We start from the raw sequence: 13,393 nt of genomic DNA, 5'->3' as shown, positions 1-13,393 counted from the left end.
TCTGGTCTCCTGCTCAATGACGTAGATCAAAGCTCCCAAAGCCTGGTATTAGGAGACGCACCAGATGATCGATGTTGACCGCATTGGCTGCTGGATGGAAGAAAATTCATGTAGTCACATCTATATTGTACACATATATGATTCTACACATCATGCCGAACTTCGCGCGACTTTCTCCTTCTGCCGCAGGCCCTGCTCAGTCTCCAGCTCGCGATTGAGATCGATATGCTGCGTCCATAGACTGGAGATCAGGCCGATTACGCTCAGCCCCGTCATCACCAACCATACCGTTATCAGTGCCTGTGCAAAGCAATCCAGCAACGCATCTTTGGCAGGACTGGCGGCCATCCTTTTCAGCACCTCCACGAGTGCGCTAGCATCTGCTGCCCACTCCTGAGCATGCTCAGCGATCAAAGGATGACGGAGGATCTGGCGCTTGATACTGTTCTGGAAGATTGTGCCGCCGACTGCCACTCCGACACACTGACCAGCTGCTCTGAAGAAGGTGAATAAGCTCACGCCGTAAGCTTGGTCTTTGTTGGGTACAGCAGCCTGGACTGCGTAGGTCATTGATGGATAGAGCATTCCAAGTCCAATACCTGCGGTGAAATGTGTTAGGAGGATGTTTTTGAATCTCCTGGACGCCTTACTCACCAGAGATCAGATTGATTGTCACCCATACAGCGACTGGGGTATGGACATGCATGACCACGCGGGTCGCGGTACCAATCGTTACCAGGACCCAGCCGCCCCAGATGGCCCATCTGTATGTGCCAAGTTTCGAAATGGTGGCACCGACGATGATTGCGGTAGGTGCCACCGTAAGTGTCCCCGGAAAGAGGTCGATAGCTGATGTGATGGGAGATGCGCCTTTCACAGCTTGGAAATATATTGCTGAGAAAAGCGTTAGTATAGAGTTGTCCATGTCTGAGACGTGGGCCCATGTTATCGCACTTACGCATGTAGTAGAGGTTCGCCCACAGCAACAGGCCTTGCAAGAAGTCGCCGAGGTACGTCACAGCCGTGGTCCTGGTCTTCATCACGGAGATCCGAATCAATGGCTCCACGGCATACAGCTCTTCCCAAATTACGAAAGCTATCATGCCTGCGGCGCTTATCAGGAGTGGCACCAAGGTCCGCCATGACGACCAGCTGTACATTACGCCGCCCCTAGAATTTGTCAGCATGCGGCAGCTCAGAAGACGTAGCGAGACTGTATACGCACCATGAGAGGGGAATCAGAAAGCCGGTCGTGGAAGCAATGAACAGGAAACCGCCCACCCAGTCGACTCTTCGTAGCTGCTGCACCAAGGTCGTATTCTTGAAGTGTAGATTCAAGAAGAATACAACCAAAGGCGCACCAATCGCGATGAATGGTAGATTGATCCAAAAAATGTACCTCCAGAGTTCACGACCCGTAGCGAAAGCACCACCGACAAGAGGTCCAGACACACTTCCGATTGCCCACATGGCGCCGAGCAAGCTGTAGAAATTACCACGGAAGCGAAGAGGGACCAGATCCGTGACGATGATTTCGCCCAGTACCAGTATCCCACCACCGCCTATACCTTGGATGGATCTTCCCACCAGCATCAACGTCATGGAGCCGTGTGTGACAGCCGCTAGGATTGCTCCAAGGCCGAAGTAGACCAGGGAGATATAGACCATTAGTTTCCGACCGAAGATATCTGATAGAGAGCCGAAGACAGGCTGGAACACGGTGCTACAAAGAAGGAAGGATGTTCCAGACCAGAAGCCTTCGATCGCCGTGCCATGGAGGGCTGTGACGATCCTAGGGATTGCGACTGCGAGGGATGTGGCGTCGAGAGCGGCCATGAGGGTGATGACGCAGATGGAGGCGAAGGCCATGTAGAAGCGCCAATCTGGGTGAAATGACGTTGCTGTAGCATTGACATCGCCTTGGCCTTCGGGTATTTGTTCTTGTATGCTTGGTGTCGAGGAGGCGGACGCGGCATCGATGGTCTTTTCGTCCTTTTCCATCATTGCCATTTCTGCGGTTGCGTTTGTTTCTACCAGATCGTACTAGGTAAGAAGAGATGTGTTGATATTATGAGGTTAGCTCACCTGAAACAGTGATGAGACATTGCGTTGTCTTTACTTATCCCTTGTGTCGTGACTATATACTGGCTTCAAGCCCGTCTACAATGTTCAACCGCGGCGCGGACGTATCGCATGAAGTCCGACATCACAAGATTCGTGCGCATTGTATACCGTAGGATACATGGGTGCCTCAGAGGCTAGATTCCACCGTCGGATCGCAAAGCAGTACTACGGAACAATGTTCAGATCGATATTGTCCCATGCAGGCTATTACGGCCGTATCAGTCGATCAATGAAAGTCCTCGAATTTCGAGTCCCAGCTCTGTTACGCCCGCACCAGCTCATCAACTTTCGCCGTAAAGAGAAACCATCGCGCGCAAACAAGCCATCAACCTGTGTGGCTGCGACTGCAGGGAAATGTTGACTGATCATAAAATCTCCATTTGTTATACCTGCACGCCAAGCTCGCGTTTGCGAGGCCCTGGCCAAAACACCTCGCATACCCAAACGCTGAGACATTCGAGCTGCTGCGCTTACCAATCCCCTCCCTCATCATCCCTCTGATGCATGGCCTTCTGCCTCGCTCTCAAAGCCTCGGCCAGACCACCTGCAATCCCGGCCCCGCCACCGCCATTGGGTGTCGCAGCGCCACTGCCTCCATCCGGTGTGTTACCGCCTGAGTAACCACTATCCCTTGGCGTGTTTCCAGCAGCAGGCTTTCTGCCCACAGGACGTTTCGCCGGCGGAGCAGGAGGTGTGGGCTTTGCTTTCGCGGCGGGCGCGCCGTTCGAGATACCGTTTGCTCGGGCTGCTGCAGGCGCAGGAGGAGGCGGTGGGCGTGATACAGCGGCTGGCGGTGGTGGGGGTGGAAGAGCTTGCTTGACTTCCTCTAGGTAGGCTGCTGGTGCCCAGCCGGACGCTGAGTGATCTGATCGTCTGCCTAGCCACCATCCTGCACATATCATGTTAGTCATGGTGTAATAAAGCAAAGGATATGAGGAATGCTTACCATTATTCTCCTTTTGCGTGATGACAATGATCTCGCCCTTCTTCAGACTCAGTTCACCACCAGTCTGGCCCGTGAAGTCGTATAGAGCCTTGTATTCAGGATCCTTCGGTGGCTGAGTCGCGGCAGCAGGCGGTGGAGGGGGCGGTGGCATTCTCGAGGAAGCAGTCGAGACATTCCTTGCATGACCATTGGACATCGCCGCAACAGGTTGCGACTGTATCGGCTGTGCTTGGACTGGTCGCTCTTGCACAGGCTGCGGTACAATTCTCTCAGTCGCCCGCATAGCATTCGTCGTGTTTTGTCCTGGTAGTGGTTGCGCCTGAGGTATAGGCCGTCGATTTTGCGCTTGCTGTGATAGCTTACCACCTGCACTCTTCTTGAGCAGTCCTCCAGTCGTGATGGCCTTCGCAGCAACAGGCTTGCCCTTGGGTGTCTGCCTGCTGACCGAGTTTGGAGGCTCTCCAGCACCTGTATGTACTTGTCCAGACTTATACATGTCGTCTCGTCGGACTTGTGGATCCTTGACTGCCTTTACACTGGCAATCTTACCGGGCTTCTTGTTGTATTGTATCGCGTCACCGATCTGAAGTTGTACTGCTCCTCTTGTTGCAGTCCGAAGTTGTGTGAAAAACTCGTTCTTGAAGATACAGTTGATGAGAGGGTCAGGTTCCTGCGGGCTTCCGACACCCAGGGCAAACCAGTCATCCTTAAGATTGCTGGCACTCACAAACTTGATGGCGCCAAGTGCTATGGTTCGTTCCGAGAAGATCTGCAACTGCTTGTTGACCAGAGCCTGCTTGACCAGATAAACAGCCTTGCTCGTAAGCACAATAAATCGAGGTTCCGGCTTCGACGATCGTCCAAGTTTCGACACCAGTAGTTCACACCGACAACTGAAGAAAGTCTTTTCGCCAGATCCAATTCCAGCATTGTTGCGAAGTAGCTCGCCTGACCCACCTTTGTTGTCAATACCAAGGTAGTCTCCCAAGTACCGTCGGTAGCCAATGAGTGAGAACCTGCGACGCTCTTTCCGACCAGCGAGCAACTTCGTGCCTTCGTCTCGTAAGACAAGGAAAGGCTCGCCACCGCTCTTCTTGCGCCAGAACTTCTGGATCCTCGTCGCGCACTCGATTCGGTAGCGCAAGTAGTTTCTCCATGCACGCTGGATACGAATGGCCATGTTGTGCCAGTATCGGTCACGCATGGTTTCGAGCGCGAAGAAGGTCTCTGGCGTCTTAATAAAGGCCTTCGTGACACCCATCTGCCACTCCTCCTTAGGTATACTCGTGTCCTTTAAGATCTGCATGACACCAGTACGCGCATCGCCAGTCCACGTATACTCGCCTGCGTAGCTACACTTCGGCGACAAGAGGTAGAAGCGCTCCACGAACTTCTCGTATGTCTGACGGTAAGCAAAGCCAGCCCGGCGGATTCGGACGTTCTCCTGTAGACCAAGATACTTGATCTGATGCATGACATTCTGGTTGTTGTACTCCGATGGACTCTTGTTCTCGTTCGGTTTGATCGTGCGGATGTAGGATGGTGTACACTTCATCAAAGTAGCAACCAAATCATTTGCGGAAGCCTTGATCTTATCACCAGCCGTGGGCGGTCGCCGTCGGTTGTCCTGATCGACTTCATTTGGAAATAGCGTATGTGCGAACTGATTGCTCGACTGCGCGACTAGATTTAAAATGTCCTTGAGTAGCTGGTCTTTGTTCTTGTCCGTCATGCCTGCGATGTCGTAGTTCACATCACCGGCGTAATGCTTGATCACGAACTGACCTTGCCTTGGCGCAAAGTTAGGGTTTCCAGAGAGTGCATTGAGTCTTGATACGAATGTCTGATCGGCCGCGCCAGGGTCTGCATGCGCCGTTGCACACGCATCGTTCAGTGCCGCGAAAACTCCCGGTGGTCGCTTCTCCTCGATTAACTCGCAGACGACTTTATTGTCGAAGTATTTGATCGGCGTCCATTGGATTTGCTCGCGCTCATACTCATCCTGCTCGGCCTTGAGCGTGAGCTGAATGAAGATCTGCTGCAGTTTCTCGTTCACGTAGTTGATGCACAATTGTTCGAAACTGTTCTTCTCGAAGATCTCGAAACCATAGATATCCAGAATACCGATGCTGTGCGCTGGAACGCCGCGCGCAGCCAACGACACGTTCACTCGCTGCACAATCCAATCAAACATCCTGGTGTATATGCCCATAGCCAGAGCATCACGTGCAGCGCCTGCTTGCGCAATATTCATTGGACTGTCGTAGACGGACCCTCTTCGTCCACCTCGCGAAGTCTCAATGACACGAATCGTGAGTGCCTTGTTGACATGCGACGAGTCGACCTCGAGCAAGTATGCCACAAAATCAACCACGCTCTGATCCCTTATCGCAGCGTTCCCCTGATCGTCCTCCACGTATGAAACGTTGCCGATCCACAGGACAGCGGCTAGCATTCGGAAAATATTGTCTTGCTCGGCTTGTGGTATACCAATCACTTTCATAGCATTCAGGGTATCCTTAAAGTCCGCAACATCATCTATACCTGCTACATCGTAACACTTGCTCTTGCTCGTATATTGGTACGTCGCCGGCTGTTGGATCCCAAAGTTCGTGCGATGCTCCTGGCTGGCGGCTTTCGTGAACTGGTAGAAAATATGGAAGTTCCGTTCATCCTTCGTCTGACCGACAACTCGGCTCTTCTCTAGCAAGTAGTTGTTGATGTTCGCTCCCACAGGCTCACCCTGCGCATTGAATTGGATCTCGAGGTACTTGCCGAAACGACTTGAGTTGTTGTTCCGCAGTGTCTTCGCATTGCCAAAGCTTTCCAATAAAGGATTGGTGGCGAGCACCATGTCTTTGATCTGCTGAATGCTGCTGTCCGTGCCGCCGGATACACTGGCAATGTACTGCATGATGCGCTTCGCTGCCTCTGTCTTTCCAGCTCCGGATTCGCCGGAAATGATCACACACTGGTTCTCGTTGTAGGCCTTCATGTTGTAGTATGCACTCTCGGCGATCGCGAACACATGTGGCGGTACTTCCAGCCTGTTCTTTCCTCTGTAGCTATCCAACACCTTATCGGTATATATGCCCAGATCCCGGAATGGATTAACGGACACCAGTACGTGGCCAATGTATGTATAGATCTCGGCATTCTCGAATCGCTTCTTCAGGTTGTCGTTGATCGCCTCGTTGGAGATCTTGCTGATCAATGTCAGATCTGACACACCTACCTCCTTCTTCTTCGTGGTCTCATAGGCGGCCTTGCGAATCGCTGGCTGTGCCCCTCCAGTAGCTCCTTGCCGACCTTGCGCAGGTGCCTGTGTCGCATCCTTCTTACGACCTGCACGTTTCGTGACCGCCATTCTGGTGGTAGTCTCACTGTCCTAGGCCCGCTCACTGGGCTCGAATGTGTCGACCCGCCAGTATATTGGTCACCGCTCGAGTGCTTGAATCCTGTCGGTGGAAAATGTGACTGTCCAGATTCTGAGCGTCGAAGCTGCTGGAGAGAGATGTGCCACAGCAGTAAAGGTGTGAGAAGAGGAAGACTCGAGCAGACCCAGGCACACACAATTGACAATATCCAGAATGGCTGACTGGCTGCACGCACTGCGCCTGATGTCGGATGACGTTTCGCAACACTTCGTTCAGCGCGACGCCACAAGGGTTGCCGATTGTTTCCGCTCAGCCACAATTAAGCAAATAGCGATCCCTTGAAGGACTCGTAAGCATACACGCAAACACTCTCATTAGTGGTAGGCGACAGCATCCTTGGTTTCACTCAATGCAAGAAACTGCTGGTTGTCAGACAACAGCACCGCTGTGTTCATCATTACAGCCATATCGAGGCAACGTCCATGCATACATGTACTGAGCTTCAATACCACATATGGTTGAGCAGACATAGGATGACTGCCTTTGATAGTGATTGATTCAAAATAAGCACAGGGCCTAATGGCTCCTCTCGTCCTTAGCCAAGCATCACCACCGTGCCCAGCTGTCGTGAGTCGAGACAATACCGTGGTCCAGCTTGTATCCCGACAGTAAGCATGCGATGCCGATCATATCAGCAAGGAATGATTGCATATCGGTCCCTTCAGACCTTAATGTGACTGCTGTTACATGTCGTCTATCGAGATACTCAGTAAGAAGCTTTTCATTGTCACCCTCCACTGCTACCCTGAACTATCCTGAACTATCCTGAACTCCTCCCACGCTATTACCCAACGCTTTAAAAAAAATGCTCACAAGTAAGGTCCGCTCAAACGCTTTGCAATGTACAAGAACGCATTCTTCCCAACCAGATCCAACATCTCAGCACCCCCTTAGAGCAGGATGGCGAAGCCGCCAAAAAGAACGCCAGCGACACCGAGCAGACCAAAGGTCTGACCGACATTGAGCGCAGCAGCACGAATGCTAGCAGCACCAGCCTTGCTCGTGGCAGCGGCAGCAGCAGCAGTAGCAGAGCTACCACCCGATCCGCCACCAGTGCTAGAAGCCGCACTGCCACCACCGAAACCACTGTATACACCGTTGCTAGGCGTTGTACTCGCACCCGCACCCGTCGCGCTGCCAGTCTGGCTCATGGTGCTGCTCAACGTGCTCGTGTTCTGCCTGACCGGGTTCTGAGCACCACATGGATGCTGAGAGCGGCAGTTGCTCTGGCAGATGCTGTCACCGTTGCAGTTGGAGACGCACTGGTTACCCCACTCTTGGCAGATGAAGAATGGGAGGGTCTGAGTGTATTCGGAGATGTTGGGTGACATGCCGTTGCTGCAGACGCAGGAGTAGGTCAGGCTGGTCGGGTTGCAGTCATTGGCGATTGTGTCGGCTTGGCTGTTGGTTTGGAGGCAGATGAGTGGGCATTGTGCTGTGGAAACGTTAGTCGATGGACATGGGATCATGTGTGTGATGGATTTGGTAAGACGTACCCTGCTCCTGTGTGCACCAGTATGCTCTTGTGGTGTTCACGACCGAGTTGGGATCGATCGTGTACTGTGACTGAGCAACAGCAGTCGACAGTAGGAAGGCGGAAGCCGTGGCGAATGTGGTAGATGCCTTCATGGTGACGAAGAGAATCGATGTATGCTCGTGAAGACGTCTCCAAGTCGATGAAGAGTATTATATGCTGGCCACGTTGTCAGTTTCAGTGTCCGCGGGCTAGACATCCCGTTTGCCATCGGGATCTCGGCAGCACATGATAGCTGAGTAGCTCCTACCTTTTCTTCTAAATCCCGAGATACGATGCACCCGATGCTAAATGTAGCGACAGCAATGAAGCAACGACAAATGGTGTATGTGCTGAGAAGGGGAACTGTGTATGTGTATGCGTAAGGTTTGAGACGAGCAACGAAGATAGACCAGACGACGACCACGGGGGACGTTGATATGTATACAAACCCACGTCCGAAGAGCGAGAGCTCGATCCATGTGAGGGCTGGGGCCAACCGTTGGGAGGTGATCAGTTCAAAACACGCCCATATCTGCTTGCCGAGAAGCTATGACCGCTACTCCATTGGGTCAAGAGCCAAAGGGATAGATAAAGCAAGCAGCCGATAGCATTGCCCGCCACACCGCGGTGTACTTGCATGTACCAGCGTTTGAAAATCGAGTGAAGCCGTACAGGCGTGCATATTGTAGAGTCTGGAGTTGGTGCTTGGACAAATTTAGGCCTTGTCCTGCAGGGCGAGCAGGGTTCAGGACGCGATCTTAGCTCCTTTGATGCAAGGATGGCGAGATGATGAGAGCGTGGATCTCCACTTCACTGTATCTTTGCCTGGAGCTAGAGTATATGTATCTGCGAGAGCTGCTCGCGGACGCGCGTATTACCGGCTCGATGGTAGGTGTACAAGATACGAAACTACTGCTGGCTGAATCGATCTAGTCATAATGTTTTAGGTGTTGTTGCTCGAAGTTGGATCGAGTGTGTGGTTTGCCGCTGGATGCGTGCGGCTCAATGTATGCCGCCACCACCCAGCCATCATGCCGAGCTAAGCTTCCCAGCGACTCGCGGCCATGAACACGACAAGTCCACCACGGCGCCTCGATTAGCTGACCCGATCGATACAACTACTGCTGCAGTGGCTAGAGTGCATATGCAAGACAAACAGCAGAAGCAGCAGCTGGACGCCGTGTTGGGCGATGGCTCGGCCAATGTTCCAGATGCTCCACCTTACTGGACCTCTCGCAACGGACGCACCTTGAGCTATCACTCTATCACTGGCCATCAACCACATGCTATACTCCTTGAGGACCATTCTGAGGATCATCACGAGGCATCACAAGGCTGCTGGGCACGATCTGTGTCTGTTGACGACTACACCATTATTGCCGGACCGAGTGGCGTTGGCGCTTATGTGGTATGGCACTGCACAGTGGGCACGCTGAAGGGCGGCGATATGGAGATCAGAAAACGTTACTCAGAATTCGATCAATTACGCACGAATTTGGTCGAGTCATTCCCGTATGCTGAAGCCATGATACCGAAGTTGCCACGCAAGAGTGTGGTCAGCCGCTTTCGACCAAAGTTTCTGGAGCAGAGAAAGACCGGACTGGGCGAGTTCATGAACTGCATCCTGCTCAATCCAGAGTTTGCTGCCAGTCCAGTGTTGAAAGGCTTCATATTCGCAACATGAAAGGACGACAATTGTCAGCACAATCAATCATCATGCCGAAGATGACCTTAGCAGAAGACTTTGCTCTTCATCTGGAGCGCAAGACGCCAGACACACGCCCAGAGGGCATGACGCGTGCTCACGACCAGCTATTTTCGCCACTGGATGCGCATCAAATTCATGATGCAGCGCTTCTGCCATAACCTGCTCCAGTTTGACATGGAGGATCCCTCAGCACTCCTAGGCCGAGCAGCCAGAACGCTGTTATAGCGATCAGCTACAGAAGCGTGACGACACATATACTCCTGTCATCTCTAAGCTTGCTATCTCTGAAAATCATGAGAAAGAGTATCTCGCACGATTCGACAGTTGTGCTTCGACCCGAGTGGGGACGTCATCTGATATTGCATTCGCTCGCCATTTGGTCTGGACTTGGATTTGGTTACCGTCCAGACTACGATGTCAAGAGACGTCCAGCAACAACACTGGCCACAACGCCTCGCCGATATGGCCACTGGCTCAGACAATCGCATCTGCGGCTTCCCAAGTCTGGTATATGAGCTACGCTGCGCTGCTCACAATAGGAAGAGCATGCCTACAGCCTAATGCTCGTCAAAATGTGCCCGATATGGGCACCAGTCTCTGTTCTGCGATCCACTTTTCGGCTTCACGTTACGCCTCTACACTGGCTTTTCGAGGCATCATGTCTTTTACAAAGCTCTCCACGCTTCCGATGTCCCACCCGAATGTAACTCATGACCAGGATGGGATTCCGCTCGAGTCGTGGGGAAGTCTGTATGTGCGGGGTGAGGCTCGTCTCACTGCAGGCAGCTGTATTTACCCGCACCCAAGCTCGAAGAAATTCCTCGTCCAGATGACGTCGAGAATGCTTAGTATGCCGATCAACGACAGAAGAACGATGGCACCGTATACCGCTCGTCAGTATGTCCTGGACTGCAATTGCACTACGGCATGTTGTTGCCGGCCGTGTATCTGATCATAGGCGGGGTCGGAGTGGATAGGCTAACGAAGAGGACGGTGGGTATAAGTAGCCGGACGAAGAGCTTAATGAGATGTAGGCACATACATTTGTCCACTATATGACCTTACTTCACACGATGGTGCATATTCGTTCTCTGCTAGCCCTTGCGGCGCTTGAGGCCTTCTCGACCGCAGCCCCTACTTCTTCTCCCACTGTTGTTCGAGCATCGACAGGCTACTATCAAGGCCAGATCGACGCGAACTTCACCAATGTGCGAGAATTCCTGAGTGTACCATTTGGTCAAACCACAGCCGGCTCCAATCGATGGATGCCACCAAAGGCTGTGCCTATGTCCAGTAACACCTTCAATGCTACTGCATATCCGCCAGCTTGCCCACAATACGTCTCTGCTATCCCTACGATCTGGAACCAGCAGATCCCGCAGTACTTGCAATACTGGGGTAATGCCAACAACTCTGCTGGAGAGTCGGCAGTATTCGCCTCTGAAGACTGCTTAAAGCTTGCGATCTGGACGCCGGCAAATGCTACTGCTGGCTCGAACCTACCGGTGGCTTTGTTTTGGACTGGCGGTGGCTTCCAGACCAATGGTATCTTGGTACCTGGTCAACTTCCTCAGCGATGGGTCTCGCTATCTCAGAGCCACATTGTCGTCACGATCAATTACCGCATGAATATTATGGGTTTCCCGAACGCAGCAGGTCTGTACGACCAGAACCTAGGCCTGCTTGACCAGCGTTTGTCACTGGAGTGGGTCAGAGATAACATCCCGTACTTTGGTGGTAAGCAGTATCGCTAAACCCACATTCAGGTCTCAAGCTAATCAGTATGTTAGGTGACGCATCGAAGATCATGATTTGGGGCCAAAGTGCAGGCGCCGCATCGGTCGACTACCACAACTACGCTTTCTGGGATGACCCGATCGCTCATGGCATCTTTGCCGAGTCCGGTAACGCTATTATGGGTTCTCCATGGCGCGATAACAGCAATTTCACCTTCGTTGCCCAAAACCTCGGCTGCAACTATTCAAACAATGCTTCGCAAGAACTCGCTTGCATGCAACAGGTCGACTACAACAAGATTATCAATTTCATGGGCCAATATCAAGACAACTCGACCTTGGTCAACCCAAAGCAGCCAAGTATCACCTTCAGCACTGTCGCAGATGAGCGAGTAGTCTTCCACAACAACACCGTCCGGTACGAAGAAGGCTTCGTCAGCAAGATCCCCATCATATACTCCAGCGTAGCGAATGAAGGTGGAAGCCTCCAACCCTATCCAGTGAACAACCCATACAACGGCACCAACCAATCCCTCGCCAATTCCATCACAGAATCCCTCAGTCTCTGCACAGGCGCCACCTCCACCCAACTCCGCCACAGCATCGGCCTCCCCACCTTCCGCTACCAATACGCCGGCAATTGGTCCAACCAAGACCCTCTGCCCTGGATGGGAGCCTTCCACAGCTCCGATCTCGTCATGCTATTCGGCGCTTACACCGACGGTGAAGGTCCCTGCTGCGAGCCGCTGGAGGCCGAGACGAGTAAGACGATGGGTGAGTATATCCTGGCTTTCATGCGGGATCCGTGGAATGGGCCGCAGACGAAGGGATGGTATCCTATGGATCCTACGGCGGATAACGGAGGGACGATGTTGAGGTTTGGGGCTGATGGGAAGGCGGTGCAGAATGTTACGGGCTATGAGGTCGAGGGGGTGTGCTTTGGGACGAACACGTATAACCCTTTCCCGTAGGTGGATGGGATAAAAGCGGTCGGGGAAGTTTCGGTCACCAACACAAGCATAATCTCGAAGTTAATGCACTCATGGCCAAGTCTGCACGACATTGGCACGAATGATTTTACGAGTTTATGAGAGACGATCAAGATCTACGTAGGTAGTGTAAAATGAGAGTCAAGGATGAGATTGCAGTTAGTACATAATACAACTACTCATGTTTGTATATCCAAGGGCCAATCGTGCTTCACTCAAGTCTTCTGCGGATCATGTCCCCAGTTGCGCCTACAAGATCAATATCAGTATAAGGCTATTTCTCAATATAAAGATAAGATGGGTACTCACAACGACCTCGCACTCTTACTTTCCGGATCCTGCTTCGCCTTACCCTCCTGTGCCAAATGGCGCTTGCAATACGCCACAACTCGACGCATATGCTGAATATCTTCTTCGTCATACTTACTCGGATCTTTCTTGGGGTTCTTCTCGAGGATCTCTATGATCTTACGGCCACTGCATGATGTGAGCACGCTCTGTAGCATGGGTGGATGGATTATATGTCTGTGAGAGGGACTATCAAACAGGGTCGTGGCTACTGACCTTTCATGACCTATCGTCTCCCCAGAGCCGTCGTCTTTGTCCCAGCCGGCGCCGGCGGACTCTTCTTTACCTAGCCAGTCTTGCAGTTCTTTTGCTGACATGTTGACTATGTCATTGAACTCCCTGATGGAGATGTCAATGGAGGTCATGCTGAGATGATATGTTGGTGGTTGGGGGACGTACTCAATGACAGTCTCGTCATTTTTAACCATCTTGTTTGGCCTTGAACTTCTAAGTCTCGTGAGATCCTGCTGTGGTGTTGTTGATACTGCGAGCTAGATCGTTGGTGTAGAGGGATAACATGAGACATCAAGCCACACCTCGAAGTCATTGTATGGTGGTGATGACGACATCGATCGTTCGATATTATGAG

At 52.2% G+C, this 13,393-nt stretch overlaps 6 protein-coding genes across 6 annotated transcripts; 2 read left to right on the top strand and 4 right to left on the bottom strand.

Moving 5' to 3' along the window:
• Positions 1-150: 150 nt before the first annotated feature.
• LTS14_005383 (uncharacterized protein) lies at positions 151-2,010 on the bottom strand (the record flags this gene model as incomplete). Its single annotated transcript, XM_064838081.1, has 4 exons — positions 151-599; positions 655-894; positions 959-1,170; positions 1,226-2,010. 4 exons carry the CDS (start codon positions 2,008-2,010, stop codon positions 151-153), a joined length of 1,686 nt encoding a protein of 561 aa, XP_064694166.1.
• A 584-nt stretch (positions 2,011-2,594) lies between these two features.
• Positions 2,595-6,437, bottom strand: MYO1_2 (class II myosin; the record flags this gene model as incomplete). Its single annotated transcript, XM_064838080.1, has 2 exons — positions 2,595-3,013; positions 3,071-6,437. The coding sequence occupies 2 exons, from the start codon at positions 6,435-6,437 to the stop codon at positions 2,595-2,597; spliced, it is 3,786 nt and encodes a 1,261-aa protein (XP_064694165.1).
• Positions 6,438-7,397: 960 nt separating this feature from the next.
• Positions 7,398-8,136, bottom strand: LTS14_005381 (uncharacterized protein; the record flags this gene model as incomplete). Its single annotated transcript, XM_064838079.1, has 2 exons — positions 7,398-7,942; positions 8,004-8,136. 2 exons carry the CDS (start codon positions 8,134-8,136, stop codon positions 7,398-7,400), a joined length of 678 nt encoding a protein of 225 aa, XP_064694164.1.
• An 896-nt stretch (positions 8,137-9,032) lies between these two features.
• On the top strand, positions 9,033-9,707 carry YPT35 (PX domain-containing protein ypt35; the record flags this gene model as incomplete). Its single annotated transcript, XM_064838078.1, has 1 exon — positions 9,033-9,707. The coding sequence occupies one exon, from the start codon at positions 9,033-9,035 to the stop codon at positions 9,705-9,707; it is 675 nt and encodes a 224-aa protein (XP_064694163.1).
• A 1,097-nt stretch (positions 9,708-10,804) lies between these two features.
• On the top strand, positions 10,805-12,438 carry LTS14_005379 (uncharacterized protein; the record flags this gene model as incomplete). Its single annotated transcript, XM_064838077.1, has 2 exons — positions 10,805-11,468; positions 11,522-12,438. 2 exons carry the CDS (start codon positions 10,805-10,807, stop codon positions 12,436-12,438), a joined length of 1,581 nt encoding a protein of 526 aa, XP_064694162.1.
• A 233-nt stretch (positions 12,439-12,671) lies between these two features.
• On the bottom strand, positions 12,672-13,232 carry LTS14_005378 (uncharacterized protein; the record flags this gene model as incomplete). The annotated part of the gene is made up of 3 exons (XM_064838076.1): positions 12,672-12,705; positions 12,766-12,933; positions 13,021-13,232. The coding sequence occupies 3 exons, from the start codon at positions 13,230-13,232 to the stop codon at positions 12,672-12,674; spliced, it is 414 nt and encodes a 137-aa protein (XP_064694161.1).
• Positions 13,233-13,393: the final 161 nt, after the last annotated feature.

The sequence above is a fragment of the Recurvomyces mirabilis genome (assembly GCF_035927965.1).
Source record: "Recurvomyces mirabilis strain CCFEE 5264 chromosome Unknown scaffold_13, whole genome shotgun sequence".
Classification (NCBI taxonomy): Eukaryota; Fungi; Ascomycota; class Dothideomycetes; order Mycosphaerellales; family Teratosphaeriaceae; genus Recurvomyces; species Recurvomyces mirabilis.
Note: the sequence above shows the minus strand (reverse complement) of the source record. Positions and strands in the feature narration are given on the sequence as shown.